Source organism: Bos grunniens, chromosome 24 (assembly GCF_055505025.1).
Source record: "Bos grunniens cultivar Pamir isolate PY7600 chromosome 24, Bosgru_T2T1.0, whole genome shotgun sequence".
Taxonomy (NCBI): Eukaryota; Metazoa; Chordata; class Mammalia; order Artiodactyla; family Bovidae; genus Bos; species Bos grunniens.
The window spans coordinates 9755412-9778826 of record NC_141188.1 but is presented as its reverse complement, the minus strand read 5'-3'; the positions used below and the strand labels follow the sequence as shown (position 1 = coordinate 9778826).

Here is a 23415-nt window from a genome sequence, read left to right as displayed (position 1 = left end):
GTCAGACACGACTGAGCGACTTCACTCACTCACTCACTGAGAACTACAGTTAAGCCTCTGAGGAAGGATTACTAATCCCTCTTGTATAAAATTCCCTTTATATTTTAAAAATTCAAACTCTGTAACAACTACCAAAAAAACAGAAAATATGCTTTAACTTGACTAAATCTGTTTGGCAATGATAATGTCATTGGTGATATTAATGATACCTATAAAATAATGCTGAACACTAAAGAATAAATTTTTCATATTTTCATTACAACATAATGGAGTTATGATTTTGGACAGAGAGAATGAGTTCAGTAGCCCTCTGCCTAAGATCATTTAAATTAGTAACATAAGCATCAATAACAAACCATACAAAATAAACTACAAGTAAATTTTAAAGAGAGAACAAAAGTAAACAGTGAAAGTATTAAGAGAAAATGAGAGTTTGTTGTCATTTGGGGAAGGCCTTTTTAAGCAAATGCACATCTCAGAAACTATAAATTATGACATTTCATGAAATTTAAAAATTTATTTTAATCAAAGGCTCATTCCTCAGAGCCAACTACTTTTAAGTATCTTAGGTGCTTTTCCTGCTACTTATCCTCATATATCTATATTACATGAAAGTGAAAGTTGCTCAGTCATATCTGACTTTGCGACCCCATGGACTATACAGTCCATGGAATTCTCCAGGCCAGAATACAGGAGTGGGTAACCTTTCCCTTCTCCAGGGGATCTTCCCAACCCGGGGATCAAACCCAGGTCTCCTGCATTGCAGGTGGATTCTTTACCAGTTGAGCCACAATTCAGTTCAGTTCACTCATTTGTATCTGACTCTTTGCGACCCCATGGACTGCAGCACACCAGGCCTCCCTGTCCATCACCAACTCCCGGAGCTTACTCAAACTCATGTCCATTGAGTCAGTGATGCCATCCAACCATCTCATTCTCTGTTGTCCCCTTCTGCTTCCACCTTCAATCTTGCCCAGCATCAGAGTCTTTTCCAATGAGTCAGTTCTTTGCATCAGGTGGCCAAAGTATTGGAGTTTTGGCTTCAGCATCAGTCCTTCCAATGAATATTCAATGAATAGTCAGGACTGATTTCCTTTAGGATAGACTGGTTGGATCTCCTTGGAGAACAGAATGGCAAATCACTTTAGTATTCTTGCTTTGAGAACCCCATGAACAGTATGAAAAGGCTGAGCCACAAAGAAAGCCCAATATTACATGATTTTCCTACTATTATTTTTATATTCTCTCTTGAGAACTCATTACTGGATGAAGACTTAATCCCTTCTTCATCACAACTTCAACCACTCTTTCCCTGTATCATCACATTGGGGTGGCCCCAAAGTTTGTTCGGGGTTTTCTGTAAGATGTTATCTTTTCCCAGAGCCACTCTTGTGTCTCTTTTATACAGAATATAAATGGTGCTACTTGAAGTCAATGTTTCATCCTTTACAGATTTTGAAATAGTAACAAAAATGTCATAACTCACAAGTTAGTGTGCATTCTTTTCTTTATGACTTTGGCATGCTTGATGTTGTCTACGCATTCTGTGTTTTCCTATAGGGATCATGCCGCACAGTATAGCTTTTATGTTTTTTCCTCTGCACTGGGCTTGGGAGTTATATTTCTTGCCTTCACTTCTACAAAAGTCATTTAAGTTATTTTTAAAATCTTGACCCCGTGATTATATCTCTGTAATTAAAGTGAAGGATAAAATTACATTTTTAAATATCCCCCTCCCACCATGAAGAATTGTCTTTCTTAATATTTGGCTTTGTTCCTCCTGCCTGTCTAGAAATTACTTGAGTAAAAATACATAAACTAGAGATATACATTTATAGTTTTATTAAATACATTTACCCTGATTTTCAGTTTATAACTGTTGTTGTCTGCTCACTAAGTCTTGTATGATTCTTGCGACCCCATGGACTGTAGCCTGCCAGACTCCTCTGTCCATGGGATTTCTCAGGTAAGAATACTGGAGTGGGTTGCCATTTCCTCCTCCAGGATATATCTTCCTGACCAAGGGATCAAACCTGTGTCTCCTGCTTGGCTGGAAGATTCTTTACCAGAGTCACTAGGGAAGCCCGTGTAACTGTTACACTTTAGACTTAAATCAATGACTCATCATTTTTGATGTTTGTAGTCAACCTACTCCACACTTTTGGTATTGCTGGGCCCCTAAATTTATGTCACTTTTCAGGTGATTGAGGTATCTGTGTGAGAGACAATTCCTTTATCTTTTCCATCCAGCTAAATAAAGTCATAATTTCATATATATTTAAACTTAGACTAAGTGTCACACTTCCCAATTCATATTTACCAGGGATTAGACTCAGGAGAAGGCAATGGCACCCCACTCCAGTACTCTTGCCTGGAGAATCCCATGGACGGAGGAGCCTCGTAGGCTGCAGTCCATGGGGTCGCTAACAGTCAGACACGACTGAGCGACTTCACTTTCACTTTTCACTATCATGCATTGGAGAAGGAAATGGCAACCCACTCCAGTGTTCTTGCCTGGAGAATCCCAGGGACGGGGGAGCCTGGTGGGCTGCCATCTATGGGGTCACACAGAGTCGGACACGACTGAAGTGACTTAGCAGACTCAGATTCATAATTTCTGTGTTGACCATACTTTTAAGATGTTTTGGTATTTGCATTTTTTAAATGAAAGCATATTTAAGTATTTTTATTTGCACTGTTAACTAGTATTAAAGTTTAACTGACATTTGATTTGGCTCTTACTGATCTCTTTATGTTGGTTCTTCATTCAGTAATCTGGGAGACATGTCTCATAAATTTGTCTAAGAAGGATAAGCAGCTCCAGTTGCTTTTACATGTGAAGAACAATTTGGGGGTTGAATATAATTCTAGGTTCACAAAATAGTGCCATCAATAAACACTGTTCTGCTATGCTGGTGTTATACAAGAGATATCTGTCATTAATGTTTGTCTCTTTTTTTTTTTTTGCTACAAAAGTACTAACATTAGTCTTATTCTTTGACTCTGTGAAAAGGAACTATTCCAAGGTAAATTTGTAGCTAATAAGTTAGATGTAGCTTTTTAAAATTGAAGTATAGTTGATTTAAGTTAGATGTAATTGTGAAGAGTACATTTAATCTGCATGTGCAAGTCTTTAAATTTCAGTTGAGAAAGAGATGAGATGCAATATTATTTCTGATGTATTTTTGTTTTTCTATGTTTTATTTCCACTTCAAGATCATTAATTATTCCTTCAGAAATGTCAGTAGATGTCTGCTTTGCCATGTTTTTTCACTGTATCAATTACGTTATCTCCATGCACTTTTTTTTAAAGTAGATGATTTTATTTCATTAATTCATTAAAAATGAATTTATAAAACAAATTAAAATGGGTGTAATCTTTTTCTTTCTTTTTTTTTTTTACTTTACAATATCATATTGGTTTTGCCATACATCAACATGAATCCGCCACGGGTGTACACATGTTCCCAATCCTGAACCCCCTTCCCACCTCCCTCCCCATACCATCCCTCTGGGTCATCCCAGTGCACCAGCCCCAAGCTTCCTGTATCCTGCATCAAACCTGGACTGGCGATTCGTTTCTTATATGATATTATACATGTTTCAATGCCATTCTCCCAAATCATCCCCCCCTCCCTCTCCCTCAGAGTCCAAAAGACTGTTCTATACATCTGTGTCTCTTTTGCTGTCTCGCATACAGGATTATCATTACCATCTTTCTAAATTCCATATATATGCATTAGTATACTGTATTGGTGTTTTTCTTTCTGGTTTACTTCACTCTGTATAATCGGCTCCAGTTTCATCCACCTCATTAGAACTGATTCAAATGTATTCTTTTGAATGGCTGAGTAATACTCCATTGTGTATATGTACCACAGCTTTCTTATCCATTCATCTGCTGATGGACATCTAGGTTGCTTCCACGTCCTGGCTATTATAAACAGTGCTGCGATGAATGGGGTACACGTGTCTCTTTCAATTCTGGTTTCCTCGGTGTGTATGCCCAGCAGTGGGATTGCTGGGTTGTATGGCAGTTCTATTTCCAGTTTTTTAAGGAATCTCCACACTGTTCTCCATAGTGGCTATACTAGTTTGCATTCCCACCAACAGTGTAAGAGGGTTTCAAAAGCTTTACAGACAAGCAAAAGCTGAGAGAATTCAACACCACCAAACCAGCTCTCCAACAAATGCTAAAGGATATTCTCTAGACAGGAGACACAAAAACGGTGTATAAACTCCAACCCAAAACAATAAAGTAAATGGCAATGGGATCATACTTATCAATAATTACTTTAAACGTAAATGGGTTGAATACCCCAACCAAAAGACAAAGATTGGCTGAATGGATAAAAAAACAAGACCCCTATATATGTTGTCTACAAGAGACCCACCTCAAAACAGGGTACACATACAGACTGAAAGTGAAGGGCTGGAAAAAGATTTTCCATGCAAATAGGGACCAAAAGAAAGCAGGAGTAGCAATACTCATATCAGATAAAATAGACTTTAAAACAAAGGCTGTGAAAAGAGACAAAGAAGGACACTACATAATGATCAAAGGATCAATCCAAGAAGAAGATATAGCAATTATAAATATATATGCACCCAACATAGGAGCACTGCAATATGTAAGACAAATGCTAACAAGTATGAAAGGGGAAATTAACAATAACACAATAATAGTGGGAGACTTTAATACCCCACTCAGACCTATGGATAGATCAACTAAACAGAAAATTAACAAAGAAACACAAACTTTAAATGATACAATAGACCAGTTAGACCTAATTGATATCTATAGAACATTTCACCCCAAAACAATGAATTTCACCTTTTTCTCAAGTGCACATGGAACCTTCTCCAGGATAGATCACACCCTAGGCCATAAATCTAGTCTCCATGCACTTTTAACTCTTAGATACTCGTTTCCTCTGAATTCTGAGACGGCTTTTCAACTTTGTTCAGTTTTCATAGCTGCTAGTGTTCTGCACTCAAGACAATTTTAAAATCTGTTTCATGGGTTTGCTTTCATCTTTCTCTTAAGTTAGACAGTTTTTTGGGTCCCCCCCCCACCATTTTGGTCATTAACTACAACAGCTTCCCTAATAATGTCCCATATCCATCATAAAGGCCATCTCACATCATGTCTTATAGGAGATTCCTAACAAAATTAAACACACACACATAGAATTTCAAAATTTAACTTTTCTTTGGGTATTTATTGTATTTTATTCTAACTTCTCACAATATTATATCATTTCCTTTTCTTGATATTTTTTCCTTGGATGAAATGTTCTCACTGTTTATTTGTTTTTTTTTTTTTCTGTTAAGTGTTTTGTTGACTTAACTTTTCTTATATGAGGAGATACTTATTCAGGTCAAAGTACCTACATTAGTATCAATTCATTTTCTAAAATTTCCATAGCCTTCATACCATGTGATCCTAATGATAGAGAAAACATCACTAGTTCAACTTATCACAAAATGACAGTTACCTTGACAATTTAAACAGTGAGTCAGAGAGACTGAGGGGAAGAATAAAATTTGTTCCAGCTGTTGGTTTTTAAGCAAGAAGATCTATAGCAATTTGGCAGCACTGTCTTTGTCATATTTGAAATACTCTGACACCTTCCTATTAAAATACCTATTAAACATTGCAAAATCTTTACGCATTTCAGCAGCACTGGAAAAGAGTAGTTTTTGGTATAGAGAGAAGACAGGGTTTCCATTAGGAAATGGCAGGACCCAGCTGGCCACCCAAGCATCATCTGGATCTTTGGTTTCCTTCTGTAGTTCTGGCTCACACACAGCCCCACTTAGTATGTCTGCCTTCTGTCCTGCTTTTAATTTCTGCGTCACCCTTTATATCAGAGGAGCATGTGGCATTTAGTTTGGCAGCTCTTCTATCACCCAGTGAGTGGCTTCCAACTCCCACCCGTGCTTTCTATCTTTTTTCTGCCAGAATAATTCTCTCCTCCTATTTTGACAGGAACTCTTGGCAAGAAAGAAAAAGACTCTGAACGACTTTAGGATATATGGCATAAATAGTTGACTTTAGACCCTCTGTGTTCAAGGTTTTCTACTTGGTTCTCCTTGTGGTATGCTTTATACCACCACAGCTATACTATGATATAATAATCCCAGTCGGTACTTGGAGTAAAAGTCTTTTATAGCCATAAATGTGTGTTATGCAATGACAGTCAACTGCTGACATATTTTTTTTTCCTATGGTTTATGGTCTAGAATTGTACTGTGGTTGCTGTAGGTAAATTAAATGTTACTTGGGATTTAATGCAGTGCATTGTCAATACCAAATAATAGATAATAAAACAGTGTAATAAATTACCTTAAAAACAAATACAGAAAATTGTTTAATGTACACCATCAGCTCTTATTTCTAAGACTTTATGTGGCTTCCATAATGGAGTAGATCAGCAGATTAGCATCACTAAAGCATATTAAGAGTTTCCTGAAAAGGAGCTGACCAGAAAAACACCTATCCTTCTTCTCCTTATTTTCAGTATTAAAAATTAAAGTTTCAAATGTCACCATGCAACAGAAATACAATGTGAGCCAGATATGAGCCACATTTTAAAAAGGAAAAAGTTTGTGAAATTATGTTTTACTCAACCTAACATATCCAACATATTGCCAACTATCAACCTATAATAAATATAAAAAAGATAAATGGAAAGATAGTCCATAATCATGAATTAGAAGAATTAACAGTTAAAACAGCCATCCTACTAAAAGCAATCTACAGATTCAATGTAATCTCTCTCAAAATTCCCCTGACATTTTCCACAAAAATACACACCAAAAAACTAAAATTAGTACAGAACCACAAAAGACCTTGAATAGCCAAAATCATCTTGAGAAAGAAGAATAAAGCTGGAGGCATCATACTTCATGATTTCAAATTATATTAAAGTGATAGTAAGCAAAAAAAAATTATGGTTTTGACATAAAAACAGACACAGATCAATGGAACTGAATACTGAGCCCACAAATAAAACCGACACGTATATGGTCAATTAATTTACAACAAAGAAGCCAAGAATATATGTTTGGGAAGGAACAGTCTCTTCCATACACGGTATTGGGAAAACCGGGAAGTCAAATGCAAAAGAGTGAGATTGGACCTATGTCTTCAGTTCAGTTCAGTTCAGTCACTCAGTCGTGTCCGACTCTTTGTGACCCCATGGACTGCTGCACTCCTTGTCCATCACCAACTCCCGGAGTTTACTCAAACTCATGTCCATTGAGTTGGTGATGCCATCCAACCACCTCATCCTCTGTCATCCCCTTCTCCTCCCTCTGTCTTACACCATACACAAAAAGTATCTTAAAATGGATGGAAGACTTGAATGTAAGTATCTGAGACAATAAAACTCTTAGAAGAAAACATAGGCAGTTACCTCCTTGATACTAGTCTTGGCAATGATTCTAACACCAAAAACAGAGGCAACAAAAGCAAAAATAAACAAGTGAGCCTACATTAAACTGAAAAGCTTCTGCAGAGCCAAGGAAACCATCAACAAAATAAATAGGCAGTCTGGGAATGGGAGAAAATATCTGCAAATCATTATTCTGTTAAGGGGTAATAACCAAAGCATATAAGGGACTCGTAAAACTCAATAGCAAAACACCAAACAATCCAATTAAAATATGGGCAGAGTATCTGAATAGACATTTTTCCAAAGAAGACATACAGATGGCCAACAGGTGCATGAAAAACTATTCAGCATCACTAATCATCAGGGAAATGCAAATAGAAGCCTCAGTGAGTTATCACCTGACATCTGTTAGAGTGGTACCATCAGAAAGACAAGAAACGCCAAATGCCAGCAAAGATGTGGAGAAAAGGGAGTTCTGTGCACTGCTGGTAGGAGTGTAACCAGCACAGAAACTATGGAAAGTAATATCAGCATTCCTCAAAAAATTAAACATAGAACCATCATGTGATCCAACAATTTTACTTCCAGTTATTTATCTGAAGAAAATGAAAATACTAACAAGAGAATTTCTTCACCCTTATGTTTACTGCAGCATGATTTTCAGTAGCCAAGATAGGAAAGTGAAAGTGTCAGTCGCTTGGTTGTGTCCAACTCTTTGTATGGACTGTCGCCCTCCAGGCTCCTCAGTTCATGAAATTCTCCAGGCAAGAATACTGGAGTGGGTAGCCATTCCTTTCTCCAGGGGATCTTCTTGACCCAGGGATCGAACCTGGATCTCCTGCATAGCAGACAGATTCTTTACCGTCTGAGTCACCAGGAAGCCCAGGCAAGATATGGGTATAGCGTAAGTGTTCATCACTGGATGAGGCAGTAAAGAAAACACTGTATATACAAATTTACAATGCACTATTATGTATTCATAAAAAATAAAATCTTGCCATTTGGGACAATGTGGATGAAACTTGAGGGCACTATGCTAAGTGACAGAAGTCAGAAAAGACAGAAACCATATGGTCGCACGTAGATGGGGATCTAAACAAATGAAGCTCACAGATACAGAGAACAGACAGCTGGTTGACAGATTCTAAGGGTGAGGAAAGGGGTCAAATGCTTACGGGGGTCAAAAGGTGCAAACTTTCAATTACAAAATACGTCACATGGGCATGCAGCGTGCAGCATGGTGACTAGGGTTAATAATTCTGCACACTTACTGCACACTTAAAGTTGCTAAGGAAATAGATCTTAAAAGTTCTCATCAAAAGAAACAAAGTCTAACTATGTGTATTGTAGATGCTAACTAGATTTATTGTGGCAATTACTTTACAATATATACGAATATTGAATCATTAGGTTGTACATCTGAAACTAATATGTCAATTGTACCTTAATAACAAAAGGTTGCTGTAATTTTTTGATATTTACTTTATACTTAGAGCAATACATCTCAATTTATACTACCTCATGACCGTTGCCTGATAGACAAATAGGGTTACTGACCACACGTGAAGTGCAGAAGTAAGCTGGGAGGCAGAGTATTTAAATCCTTTCTTCTAGAAATAGCAATAAACATTTGAGGAAAAGCAAAATTTATTTTCTACTAACTCTCATATTCCATATAAGAGAAAGCACAGTCAGTTTCTCTTCTAGATAAACTAAATTAACTAAATGGTTTTCTTAAGTATTATAGTACTTCTATGCATCTATAATAGGAAAATGCACACACATTTTAAAATCTCAAATATATGTAATTAATTGCAGTTATAACTGAGGAAGCAACAGCTACTACTATCTGCTCTGTAATGAGACATGAAGCAATGTCTTAATGTAAATTAATGTTAATTATCTTTAGAACTTAAAAATATTTCTTTGCAATGAATGCATATGTGAAACATATTGTTTATTCTTCCTATGTTTTAGCTAGCTATGGTGGAGCAGAAGTCTCTGGGTCAGTCATCACTGAAAGTTTTTGGAGATCATGTTATTATAGGTTTTTCCCTTATTTTCTGTTGACAATGTATTTTCACTAATACTAAATGGATATCATCAAGACATAAGGTGAAAATATATTTCCCCGGTTCAGCTATTGTGATTTAACTGACCTTTGTCATATTTAAGAACTGAAGAAATGAGAGATGGAGACCCACAGTCTAACAATCTGATCCTTCCTGTTTGGGAAGTTTATTGTCTGGGATTACCTTTTTAAGGTTTATGTTCCTTAATTATTATTAATTTGGCTTCCACTGGGACAACTTAAAATGGTCCCTTCCTACCGCTTATAAAAAGTATATGCCATTGTTTTGTTAACATTTGTCTGTAGTGTCCTTCCTCCAAAATGTGAGCATGTAAATAAACTCTGTAGAGATTACTTGTATTCTATTGAAAATATCAGTCATAACACTGTTCTAGTTGTTTGATTGTGACTGGTGAATTTCTGGAATATTTGTCTTCTGAAAAACAGAAATACATTGTGTGGAAAAGGAAGTTATGTATGTCAATAACATTTTACAGTGCATTCCTTACAAATACTTATTTAAATACAGAATTATTTAAATTTTGAGTTACTCAAATTCAAGTGTATTTCCATTTCATTATTTTATTGCATGCCCCTCAAATTGTATAATATTCATACATTATAAGGTATCTCAGCAAGTGTGTTGTTTGTAAGCTACCCTGTGGTGTCTTGTTATGGCAGCCTCAACAGACTAAGACATGGTTGGAGTCTGGTGTGAATCCATTTTAGTACCGGTGTACTTCAGTTGATCCCCAGAGGATGAGATGTTTGGATGACCCAGTGGACATAAGTTAGAGCAAACTCCAGGAGATAGTGAAGGACAGGAAGGCCTGGCATGCTGCAGTCCATAGGGTCGCAAAGAGTTGGACACAACTTAGTGACTGAACAACAACTTACAACTAAAGCATGATTTTGCTTGTAGGAATAGCGTTTCTGGTATCTCAAATGCAAGTCTTAATGTGTATATCAAGGTTTCTCCAGTACAACTGGGAAGGAATCTCAGCTTATCGCCAGAACAGTGAGATCTCTAAAGCTCTCAGCTCCTCAGTATCTGTTCTCTGCAGAACCTTCCAGAATTGAGTCTTGCACATGGTCAACACAGGACCTGTTAGAGGACCTAGGACATATTCTATGCAGACGTTTGGAGTGTGTCTCTCTGCTTTTCTCCTGATACTTTGCCACCTACACCCCAGCTACTCCCACAGTCACAGACTCTGATCTGTGTCCTACACTCACTGAGGCCAGTATTCTCTGTTGGGCTCTATTTCTCTATGCAGCATTTTGAAAAATGTTCCTCGTGAGACATGCAGGTTTAGTGTAGGTCCCACTTCAAATACTTCCCTTCTAAAATTCATGGCATATATTTTTCTGGAACTGAGCTGTAGGAGTTGCTTGTATATTTTTGAGATTAGTTGTTTGTCAGTTGCTTCATTTGCTATTATTTTCTCCCATTCTGAAGGCTGTCTTTTCACCTTGCTTATAGTTTCCTTTGTTGTGCAGAAGCTTTTAAGTTTAATTAGGTCCCATTTGTTTATATGACCCAATCAAAAAATGGGCCAAAGAACGAAATAGACAATTCTCCAAAGAAGACATACAGATGGCTAACAAACACATGAAAAGATGCTCAACATGACTCATTATCAGAGAAATGCAAATCAAAACCACTATCATTTCACGCCAGTCAGGATGGCTGCGATCCCAAAGTCTACAAGCAATAAATGCTGGAGAGGGTGTGGAGAAAAGGGAACCCTCTTACACTGTTGGTGGGAATGCAAACTAGTACAGCCACTATGGAGAACAGTGTGGAGGTTCCTTAAAAAACCGGAAATAGAACTGCCATATGACCCAGCAATCCCACTGCTGGGCATACACATGGAGGAAACCAGAATTGAAAGAGACACATGTACTCCAATGTTCATTGCAGCACTGTTTATAATAGCCAGGACATGGAAGCAACCTAGATGTCCATCAGCATATGAATGGATAAGAAAGCTGTGGTACATATACACAATGGAGTATTACTCAGCCATTAAAAAGAATACATTTGAATCAGTTCTAATGAGGTGGATGAAACTGGAGCCTATTATACAGAGTGAAGTAAGCCAGAAAGAAAAACACCAATACAGCATATATATGGAATTTAGAAAGATGGTAACAATAACCCTGTGTACGAGACAGCAAAAGAGACACTGATGTATAAAACAGTCTTTTGAACTCTGTGGGAGAGGGTGAGGGTGGGATGATTTGGGAGAATGGCATTGAAACATGTATACCATCATATATGAAATGAATCACCAGTCCAGGTTCAATGCACGATACTGGATGCTTGGGGCTGGTGCACTGGGATGACCCAGAGGGATGATACGGGGAGGGAGGAGGGAGGAGGGTTCAGGATGGGGAACACATGTATACCTGTGGCGGATTCATGTTGATGTGTGGCAAAACCAATACAATATTGTAAAGTTAAAAAAAATTTTTTCAACATATAGAAAAAAAATAAAAATTCATGGCATAATCCATTGCTTTCAAATGTCTTTTTATATATATTTTATACATTCTGCCCCATTTTGATAACTATTTACAGCAGTTGGGTAAGTTTGATACCAGCTATTTCATCTTGCTCAGAAACTATTAGTTCTTCACCTATACTTCAGCCACTCCCAATAAATCAGAACATTCAATTAAATCTTTTATGTTTGAATTTTCTCCCCATCTTTCTGCTACTACTCTGGTCAAAATTATCATAAACTCTTCCCTGGATTCCTACACTAGCTTTCAACTCATAGCTCCATTTTCAGCACATATTTTAGAGAGTGGAATTCTAGAAATATAAAATATTATGTCCCTCTATGGGTGATATATTTCAGTAGCTTCTCGTTAAACTTAAGAATAAATGTTTGAACTCCTTCCAATACTTGGGACAATGTAAACCTTCTAAATGGTTTTCTATGCACATCTCTGTTTCTTCTTTATGTTTCATCAATACTGATTTTTTTTTTTAATTTATGCATCTCCAAAATTTTACCCACAGCTATACTTTTAGCAGCCTGATTTTTTTTTTTTTTTAAATGACCAAGACATGCTCATCATTCTTCCCCTGACTTCTTTCTCCAGTTTCAGGTGACAGCTTAAGTGTTACTGTCTTGATGAAGCATTTCCTGATCTCATAGAACTTTACTCTTAATCTCCCAGCATCCTAATCTTTTAGTTCAAGCCACATACCATAATGTGATTTCCCACTTAGATACAGGTGTATGCTTTTAATATCTATATTTTCCATATGTAAGCATCATGAAGACAGGGATCATGTCTTTGTTTTAAATACCACTCTGTGCCCAGTGATATTACATGGTAGTTCAGTTCAGTTCAGTCACTCAGTCGTGTCCGACTATTTGCGACCCCATGAATCACAGCACGCCAGGCCTCCCTGTCCATCACCAACTCCCAGAGTTCACCGAGACTCACGTCCATCGAGTCAGTGATGCCATCCAGCCATCTCATTCTCTGGCGTCCCCTTCTCCCCCTGCCCCCAATCCCTCCCAGCATCACAGTCTTTTCCAATGAGTCAACTCTTCGCATGAGGTGGCCAAAGTACTGGAGTTTCAGCTCTAGCATCATTCCTTCCAAAGAAATCCCAGGGCTGATCTCCTTCAGAATGGACTGGTTGGATCTCCTTGCAGTCCAAGGGACTCTCAAGAGTCTTCTCCAACACCACAGTTCAAAAGCATCAATTCTTCGGCGCTCAGCTTTCTTCACAGTCCAACTCTCACATCCATACATGACCACAGGAAAAACCATAGCCTTGACTAGACGAACCTTTGTTGGCAAAGTAATGTCTCTGCTTTTGAATATGCTATCTAGGTTAGTCATAACTTTCCTTCCAAGGAGTCAGCGTCTTTTAATTTCATGGCTGCAGTCACCATCTGTAGTGATTTTGGAGCCCAGAAAAATAAAGTCTGACACTGTTTCCACTGTTTCCCCATCTATTTCCCATGAAGTGATGGGACTGGATGCCATGATCTTCGTTTTATGAATGTTGAGCTTTAAGCCAACTTTTTCACTCTCCACTTTCACTTTCATCAAGAGGCTTTTGAGTTCCTCTTCACTTTCTGCCATAAGGGTGGTGTCATCTGCATGTCTGAAGTTATTGATATTTCTCCCGGCAGTCTTGATTCCAGCTTGTGTTTCTTCCAGCCCAGCGTTTCTCATGCTGTACTCTGCATAGAAGTTAAATAAACAGGGTGACAATATACAGCCTTGATGTACTCCTTTTTGTATTTGGAACCAGTCTGCTGTTTCATGTCCAGTTCTAACTGTTACTCCGGACCTGCATACAAATTTCTCAAGAGGCAGATCAGGTGGTCTGGTATTCCCATCTCTTTCAGAATTTTCCACAGTTTATTGTGATCCACACAGTCAAAGGCTTTGGCATAGTCAATAAAGCAGAAATAGATGTTTTTCTGGAATTCTCTTGCTTTTTCCATGATCCAGCAGATGTTGGCAATTTGATCTCTGGTTCCTCTGCTTTTTTTAAAACCAGCTTGAACATCAGGAAGTTCACGGTTCACATATTGCTGAGGCCTGGCTTGGAGAATTTTGAGCATTACTTTACTAGCGTGTGAGATGAGTGAAATTGTGCAGTAGTTTGAGCATTGTTTGGCAATGCCTTTCTTTGGGATTGGAATGAAAACTGACCTTTTCCAGTCCCGTGGCCACTGCTGAGTTTTCCAAATTTGCTGGCATATTGAGTGCAGCACTTTCACAGCATCATCTTTTAGGATTTTAAATAGCTCAACTGGAATTCCATCACCTCCACTAGCTTTGTTCGTAGTGATGCTTTCTAAGGCCCACTTGACTTCACATTCCAGGATGTCTGGCTCTAGGTCAGTGATCACACCATCATGATTATCTGGGCCATGAAGATCTTTTTTATACAGTTCTTCTGTGTATTCTTGCCATCTCTTCTGAATATCTTCTGCTTCTGTTAGGTCCATACCATTTCTGTCCTTTATCAAGCCCATCTTTGCGTGAAATGTCCCCTTGGTATCTCTAATTTTCTTGAAGAGATCTCTATTCATTCCCATTCTGTAGTTTTCCTCTATTTCTTTGCATTGATCGCAGAAGAAGGCTTTCTTATCTCTCCTTGCTATTCTTTGGAACTCTGGATTCAGATGCTTATATCTTTCCTTTTCTCCTTTGCTTTTCACCTCTCTTCTTTTCATAGCTATTTGTAAGGCCTCCCCAGACAGGCATTTTGCTTTCTTGCATTTCTTTTCCATGGGGGTGGTCTTGATCCCTGTGTCCTGTACAATGTCACGAACCTCAGTCCATAGTTCATCAGACACTCTAGGCCCTTGAATCTATTTCTCACTTCCACTGTATAATCATAAGGGATTTGATTTAGGTCATACCTGAATGGTCTAATGGTTTCCCCTACTTTCTTCGATTTAAGTCTGAATTTGGCAATAAGGAGTTCATGATCTGAGTCACAGTCAGATTACATGGTATGTGGTACATAATAGGTGTTACAGAAACATTCACTGAATTAAAGAAAAATATATAATATTTAACTTCAGAAAGAAGGAGGTTTCAAAGTCAACATCTGGAGGTTTAATAATTAAAATTTTCAAAGACTCTTTAAGAATTGGAACTGGAAGAAATCATAAAGATTACTTATCCAACCACCATGCTGATTTAATAACCCCTTTGATAACATCACCTTTACTTGAATCATTCCAGAATCAGGGACTATTTCACAAGGAATTATATTCTATTTTCAGACAATTCTTATTATTTTAAATTTATATAGTTTATTAAATTTTATATAATTTTGTAAATTTATATAATTTAAGCCTTCTATTGAAATGTTTTACTTATAATATTATGGCAAGTGGTCTCTCACTTGTACAAAAGAATTCTGACAACGATGATACACACTTTTTTTCCTTTTATATTTCTTCTGAAATTAAACTAAAGCCATAATAAAAAATGAAAATTATTCTTACATCTTACTGTGTTAGAAAGTGACATTCCATTTTGGATGCTTTAACATTATTGGCATTCTTTGAGCTATATGTTAGATCTCTTTATCACTGTGCATAGTTAATGATTCATATTTGCATGCACTATAAGAAATTTTGAATGTGAGTCAAAATATAGACTTAAAAAAACAAATTTATGGAAGGAGAGTCTTTTAGCTAACATTAACAAAGATACATGAAAAATTTTAACTACAATGTTCACATCTGCCCATTATTGTCAAAAAAGAAATGAAAATCTTCGTGTGTATGTATGCATTACAGTAAACAGTTACTATTTTGAATGAGAAGACTCATGTAACATAGAAAATCTACTTAACGCACTTTAGCTCAGTGTGTGTGCATGGTTTAGAAACAGATCTATACTCTGTCTCACAGAATTGTAAAACGGTCAAATGATAAAACACATTTGAAAGCATTTTTAGTTTTCAAGAGAAATGTTCTAATACTGCCCACTGTAATCATAAATAATTTTAAAGAGCTGTTATATATATTTTTAAAATAAGTAAAATGAAAGACTAATCATAGACACAGTTCTTTGCTTCTATATGCATGAAGCAATTTGCAAAACTGAATTATTTTGTTACCATGGTCTCTGTTTCTGAATCATTTTTATCACCACTATTCTTTGGGATGTATTTGTTGGGTTTGCTGACAGAGTGACCCACTTTCTTCCAGCTCTTCTTTGAGACTATATTAGACCCTTCTAAAATTGTATTAACTTTTATGGGTCACTATATGAGTTATTGCTTCAGCACAGTAAGTTACATTTTCCAAATTGCTGCCAATGGATCTTCATTAATCTGGGGAAATGGAAGTGTTTGGTGGTATAATTACATATTGTATCCTTTTAAGATTCTGGGTGAGTAAAAATAGAAACCATATATGATATAATGGTGTTTTAGCTATGATACTAAAATCTAATAGCGCCCATCATTTACACATTCATATGTAAAATGCTGACATGAGAAGATATAAGCAGTCCTTTTCAAAATGCTGTGGTAAGATTATACATTGATCGTGCTTTCTCTAAACATAGCAGTAAGAAATAAGACCTGTTTTTATAAAGTCATTAAGAAACCTAAGCATGTTTAGTGGTACAGATAAAACTCTCCATTAGCCAGAAACAACAGAGAAACATAAAACAGGAGTGTAGCTGCAGGCAAGAGTGTGCCTGTCTCTGGATCCAAATGTGGGCTGTGATGAATATGACTCAGTGTGGCAAGAACCAGATTCCCCCCTTATAGAGCAAAGGGAAGAAGGGAGAAAAGACATTCACGACACTTGAAGAATCTCCCGAATTTCTCATCATTATCAAAAGCCTGTACAAAACTGATCAAGAAAAAAGGAGGAAAGCTATTTAGGAAAACCTATTCTTATAGGTGAGTTTTATCAACTTTAAGAAACAGATAAAAAAACATTTTAGAGAAATTCAAAAGCACATTTCCTAACATATGTTATAAGGCAGGAAATTATTAACACTTAAACTTGATAAAAATAGTATAAAAGAAGAGAATTACAGGTTTATGTATGATTATGGGTGAAAAACTTCTAAGTGATAATTTTGGCACATGGAACCTACAAGTGTTATAAAATATGCATCATGACCATATGGTGTTTATCCTCAGAATTCAAGAAAGGTTCTCTATCAAAAATGTATTAATATATTCTACCAATTCAACTCAGAAAATGGAATGATTATTATAAAAAATAATAAAACAATTTTAAAATGTTAACCCATATTCATGGTTAAAACTAAGAATATCTGAGAAGTTCCATTTTCTACTTAGAATTTCTACTTTAAAGAAATCAAATATTATTATTTACAGGCAATCATTTAAACTCAGGAGTTCAGAAACAAACCAAAATAGCAAAAATAACCAGTAAATCTGCTATTCAAAGTTGTACCACAGTAGATGAATAAGCAAGAAGAAAGAGGCAATTGTGCTATTATGTACAGACAAAACATATATCCAAGACAAGGTACAGACCCATTATATAAAAAGTTAAATTTTCTTGATAAAAGTTCAATTAACTAAAGATAATAAGAAAAAATTCCAATAACAATTCAAAATCTATGAACAAAATACTTAAAATATGGCTCTGAACAAGCCAAAACAATGGATAATATGTTATAATAAGAATGTCATTTCTAAAAAAAAAAAAAAAAAAAAGAATGTCATTTCTCTCCAGACTAATCTTTAAGTTCTTGCATTTCCAATCAGAATATCAACAGAAATCCACATGGAATTTATCAAATTGTATTGATATTCACATAGAAGGGAGTAAAGAAAGTAGTTTCAAAAATAGGCATGCTATTTCTGAAAGCAAAAAAAAAAAAAAGGAAGTGGCTTCAATCATTATCAGATATTGATAATCATTTAGAACTACGATAATTAAGGTAATGGATGTTGGCTTCATAGATCATAAACCGTGTTCTGACCTTGTGGAAAACTGCACAGCAAGTAGAATGTGTTCAACTTGTTCATAGATAAATACCCCTGAATGGTATTTCCTATTAAATTCAAATATATTATAAGAATGTCCACAACATTTTCCAGTGAACATTTCTTTTAGCTATTTTAGAAATCACAAATTTAAAAACAAGGTCAGGTGGTGAGATTGTGTCTTCTTACAATTTATATTACTTTAAAAATGAACTAATACAGTGAACATAACTAAACACCAAGTCTTTTTTTTTTTCCTCTATGACTGTAATGTTTTTGCTGTTTTGATGAACAGTTATCCATACATATATGCCATAGATAAATAAATGGGTCAGTGGATGGACAAACAGGTACAAAGAAAAAGAAAGAAAGGTAATTCCATTATTTCAAGAATATTCTTTGTCTTGCTCATTTCTTTATACCAAACAGTTAGAACAATGTCTGGAACATTCCACATGTGTAAGAAACATTTTCTTTAATATAAAAATACTAATTTACCATTAAAGAAATCTTATATACTTAACTGCATTCCCTTTATTTAAAAACACTATCATGGAAGCTGGATTAGATAATTTTGTGCTGAAATCTCATAAAAAAGGTCATATTGTGTATTTCACATTTGCAAAAGGTAATTTTTTGGTGGCAAAACTGAGTAAGAATTTTAGAGAGTAGAAATAAGGAAATGTTACCTCAGTGTTGGTTTACCAATTATTCTAGACTTGTAAGTTAACATATATTTGAAACCTACACTATTCAGATTGAAAATTTAATAGTATATAAGACCTATAGAAATAGAAGCACAATTTCTGTTCTTTTATTTCTGAGTTCAGAATCCAAATGCTGATGTGAGTAAAGCCTTATATTAAAGTTTTGAAGGTAAAGTGAATATTGTGATAGGAAAGCTTTGACATTTTAAAAGATGGAATTCCAAGACAGCAAACAAAGATTCTAATCTTTTCTTGGCCACGTGTGTTTGCACAAAAATGTTTGCATTATTTACAAGAACATGAGCTGATAATCATCTCACTTACTTATTTGCATTTAATACTGATTGATATTGTTTCTTAATAGATTTTCTTCATCATTCTCTTATTCTGATTTAGAGATGACAAACTTGAATGTGAATGAATGAATCTGCTCTTTTCTATATAATCTGTATATTTCTAAATCTTTTCTTGTTTCCATGAATGAGAAGTTGTAAAATATGAAATCATCCTGTGACTGTTTATTTCTTCATGGTACAGTGAGAAAAGGAAATTAAAGCTAAATTCCATCAACCTCATGAATGAATAACTACATTGTACATTAATCTTATATTGTATTTCATAGTATAGCTAAGAAACTCACATTTACACTTCAGTGGAGCTATGTTTTTAACAGCATTCTTAAAGCAGCTACCTGGAACAATTTTAAATGTTCTGTTTTCAGACATACAGAAATATACACACACATGTAGTCATTACTTCTATTCTTTTAATATATTTGTTTTTTCTTTCTGATTTACTTCATTCTGTATGACCTGAATGTAAGGTCACACATTATAAAACTCTTAAAGGAAAACACAGGGAGAACACTCTTTGATATGAATCACAGCAAAATCCTTTTTGACCCACCCCCTAGAATAATGAAAATAAAAACAAAAATAAACAAATGGGACCTAATTAAACTTAAAAGCTTTTGCACAGTCAAGGAAACTATAAACAAGATGAAAAGACAACCCTCAGAATGGGAGAAAATATTTGCAAACTTAGGTTCAGTTGCTCAGTCACGTGACTCTTTGTGACCCCGTGGATTGCAGCACGCCAGGCTTCCATGTCCATCACCAACTCATGGAGCTTGCTCAAACTCATGTCCATCGACTCGGTGATGCCATCCAACCATTTCATCCTCTGTCATCCCCTTCTCCTCCTATCTTCAATATTTCCCAACATAAGGGTCTTTTCCAAGGAGTCAGTTCTTCACATCACGTGGCCAGAGTATTGGAGTTTCAGCTTCAACATCAGTCCCTCCTAAGAATATTCAGGATTGATTTCCTTTAGGGTAGACTGGTTGGATCTCCTTGTATTCCAAGGGACTCTAGAGACTCTTCTCCAACACCACAGTTCAAAAGCATCAATTCTTCGGCACTCAGCCTTCTTCACAGTCCAACTCTCACATCCATACATGACCACAGGAAAAACCATAGCCTTGACTAGACGAACCTTTGTTGACAAAGTAATGTCTCTGCTTTTGAATATGCTATCTAGGTTGGTCATAACTTTCCTTTCAAGGAGTAAGCATCTTTTAGATGTTTTTCTGGAACTTTCTTGCTTTTTTGATGATATGTTGGCAATTTGATCTCTGGTTCCTCTGCCTTTTCTAAATCCAGCTTGAACATCTGGAAGTTCATGGTTCATGTACTGTTGAAGCCTGGCTTGGAGAATTTTGAGTGTTACTTTGCTAGCGTGTGAGATAAGTGCAACTGTGTGGTACTTTGAACATTCTTTGGCATTGCCTTTGTTTGGGATTGGAATGAAAACTGATCTTTTCCAGTCCTGTGGCCACTGTAGAGTTTTCCAAATTTGCTGGTATATTGAGTGTAGCACTTTAACAGAATCATCCTTTAAGATTTGAAATAGCTCAACTGGAATTCCATCATCTCCACTAGCTTTGTTCGTTGGAAAAGGAAATGGCAACCCGCTCTAGTACTCTTGCCTGGAGAATCCCAGGGATGGGGGAGCCTGGTGGGCTGCCATCTATGGGGATTAATTTTCAAAATATACAAGCAGCCCATGGAACACAGTATCAAAAAAACAGCCCAATCAAGAATTGGGTGAAAGACCTAAAAAGACATATCTCCAAAGATATACAGATGACCAGCAAACACAGGAAAAGATGCTCAAAATCACTAATTATTAGAGAAATGTAAATCAAAACTACAATGAAGTATTACCTCACAACAGTCAGAATGTGCATAATCAAGAAATTTATAAACAATAAGTTCTAGAAAGGGTGTGGAGAAAAGGGAACCCTCTTGCACTGTTGGTGGGAATGTACATTGATACAGCCACTATGAAGAACAGCATGGAGACCCCTTAAAAAACTAAAACTACCATATGATCCGGCAATCCCACTAATGGGCATGTACCCTGAGAAAAGCATAACTCACAAAGACACGTGTACCCCAATGTTCATTGCAGTACTGTTTACAATAGCTAGGATATTCTTTTAACATATAAAAGCATAACTTGGTGAAAATTATTGAAGGATTGGAGGCAGGTAAAAGATATGGATTTAAACAGAAGATCTTTATATACATATTTAGTATGTAACTTATTTCTATAGATGGATTAATATAATTTATCATTCATATTTTTGGCTACTATGGTATTCCCATTTACTTATGTCCTCCAAATACTAAATACTGCTCTATATATTATCCTAATTTTTATAATATCTTAGTTCACTGATATATTTTTGCATAGAAATGTGCTTCAGAATGTGAAAGCACAGCATTTGATCTAAGGGAATATCTCCCCATTTTTGTACCCATAGTGACTTTTAAAGACAAGAGAAATGGCCTTGAATTCAAGGGTAAGTGTCTAACTCTTCACAATAACCACATTAAGCTAACTAAAAGTTATGCAGGATATGGGACAATTAGATTCTATGTTGTTCTTCAATTCTAATATAAACCATTGGCACCTAAGTATCCTTTAAGGCATCTAGAATGTATATTGTTAAATTGCAATCTATTATATAATATTTATGAACATCTTTTTGGTACATTTTTGTCTTTTTAAAATTAAGCTGAAACTCTGTACATTCTAATTTCATTTTTCTGATAAATTCCATATGTTGCAGTTTGAAAATGCCCTTTACGTGTAGACTTCCACTTCCTTATTTAAATGTTTTACATAAGGTATTTTCTTCCTTCCATAGCTACATGCTAAATAACTTTAGTTATAATTTTAAAAATGTTTCTATTGAAATTGTCCTGATTAGGAGAAAATGCAGATCGTGTCAATGAGCTATACTATTTCTGTTTAATTTTACATTTTAAGTGATTTCCATTGTTGGTGTGTTTTTCATGATTTAAGATTTAACTTTGACATTGATACTGCACAAGTTTGTATTTGAGTTTTATGTCATCAGTTGGCACCTCAGAGTTGATGCCTAGGAAACTGAGTAGTAGAGTCACACAGCTCTTAAAGATTTACAATATTATCTTATTATTATTGCCACGTCTGTCAAGAACTATAGAACTCTGGCTGTAAAACTTGCTTACACATTCAAATGTGAAGACAAAAATATTGATTCAATCACAGATAATTTTCTAGTAGCACAGTTGATGTTCTGTGTTTACTTCTGGTTATTAAATTTTGATGATTAATCATTTCTATGACATATGCAATTGACAACCTCAAATAGCAAAAATTAATGATGACACGTCATTTCAACTTTTAAGAACATGTCTTCTGCTTTTAGAAATTCCCATTTTGAAAAGAGATTAAATAAAAAGGAAGTAGTTTAAGTTATTTGGATTGGTTTGCATGTGTGTAAGCAGGAAGTTGACAGAATTTGCATTTTTTAACTGTAAGCAGAAAAATCTCAGAGACCCATACAAATCTGAATTTCCCCTTTGGTTAAAAATAATACCAAGCTCATAAATGCCAGCTGATTTCTGATAGAACTCCCACAAAATTGTATTTTATTGTATTTTTTACTTTTTTATCTCTTTATGGAAAATAAGGTCAGTCAAATTTGCTATAATATTCATGCCTCATTTATCTATTTGCAATAGAATTGCTAGTGCAGAAATAAAGAAAAAGATATGATTCTGGGAGGGAGAGAAGGAAAGAAGATTAGCTAAGTTGCTTTTAATTCCTCTAAGATAGTTAAGAATTAAATCAACTTACACTACCAAATCCTCTGCTTATACCTCATTTCATTATGTTAGCTTTATTTACTAAATTTATTAAATCTATTACCTTTAGGTATATAAAGATAAATATCTCATCCATTTAAGCAATATAATCAAATATTAATTCTGGCCACAGAATTTAAATTTTAAGGTTTTGCCATAGAATCTAAAATTTACTGTGTATTTTTATTAAATTAAAAATATTAAATTAAAAATCTCAAATGTTGACAGCATTAATAAAATTTTCAGATGTATTTCATGGACCAATGAGTTCCCACAAACATTTTCATTGAGGGGCCAATTGTATGTGGTGGATTTTATTAACACCGAAATCAGATTGATTATATTCTTTGCAGCCAAAGATGGAGAAGCTCTATACAGTCAGCAAAAACAAGACCAGGACCTGACTGTGGCTCAGACCATGAACTCCTTATTGCCAAATTCAGACTTAAAATTGAAGAAAGTAGGGAAAACCACTAGATCATTCAGGTATGACCTAAATCAAATCCCTTATGATTATACAGTGGAAGTGAGAAATAGATTTAAGGGCCTAGAA

The 23415-nt window shown here is 35.6% G+C and overlaps 1 protein-coding gene across 6 annotated transcripts in view; it reads left to right on the top strand.

Annotated features, from left to right (window-relative positions):
* Positions 1–23415, top strand: part of CCDC102B (coiled-coil domain containing 102B) — a 278297-nt gene that overhangs the window by 248959 nt on the left and 5923 nt on the right. For 3 of the 6 annotated variants that reach the window (XM_086372206.1, XM_086372209.1, XM_086372205.1), the window contains one exon: positions 21491–21529. The exons of the other annotated variants lie outside the window; for them this stretch is intronic. In XM_086372206.1, coding sequence (XP_086228332.1) covers positions 21491–21493 — 3 coding nt within the window. In that variant the 3' untranslated portion in view covers positions 21494–21529. The remainder of the gene's footprint in view (positions 1–21490; positions 21530–23415) is intronic. 6 annotated transcript variants of the gene reach the window in all.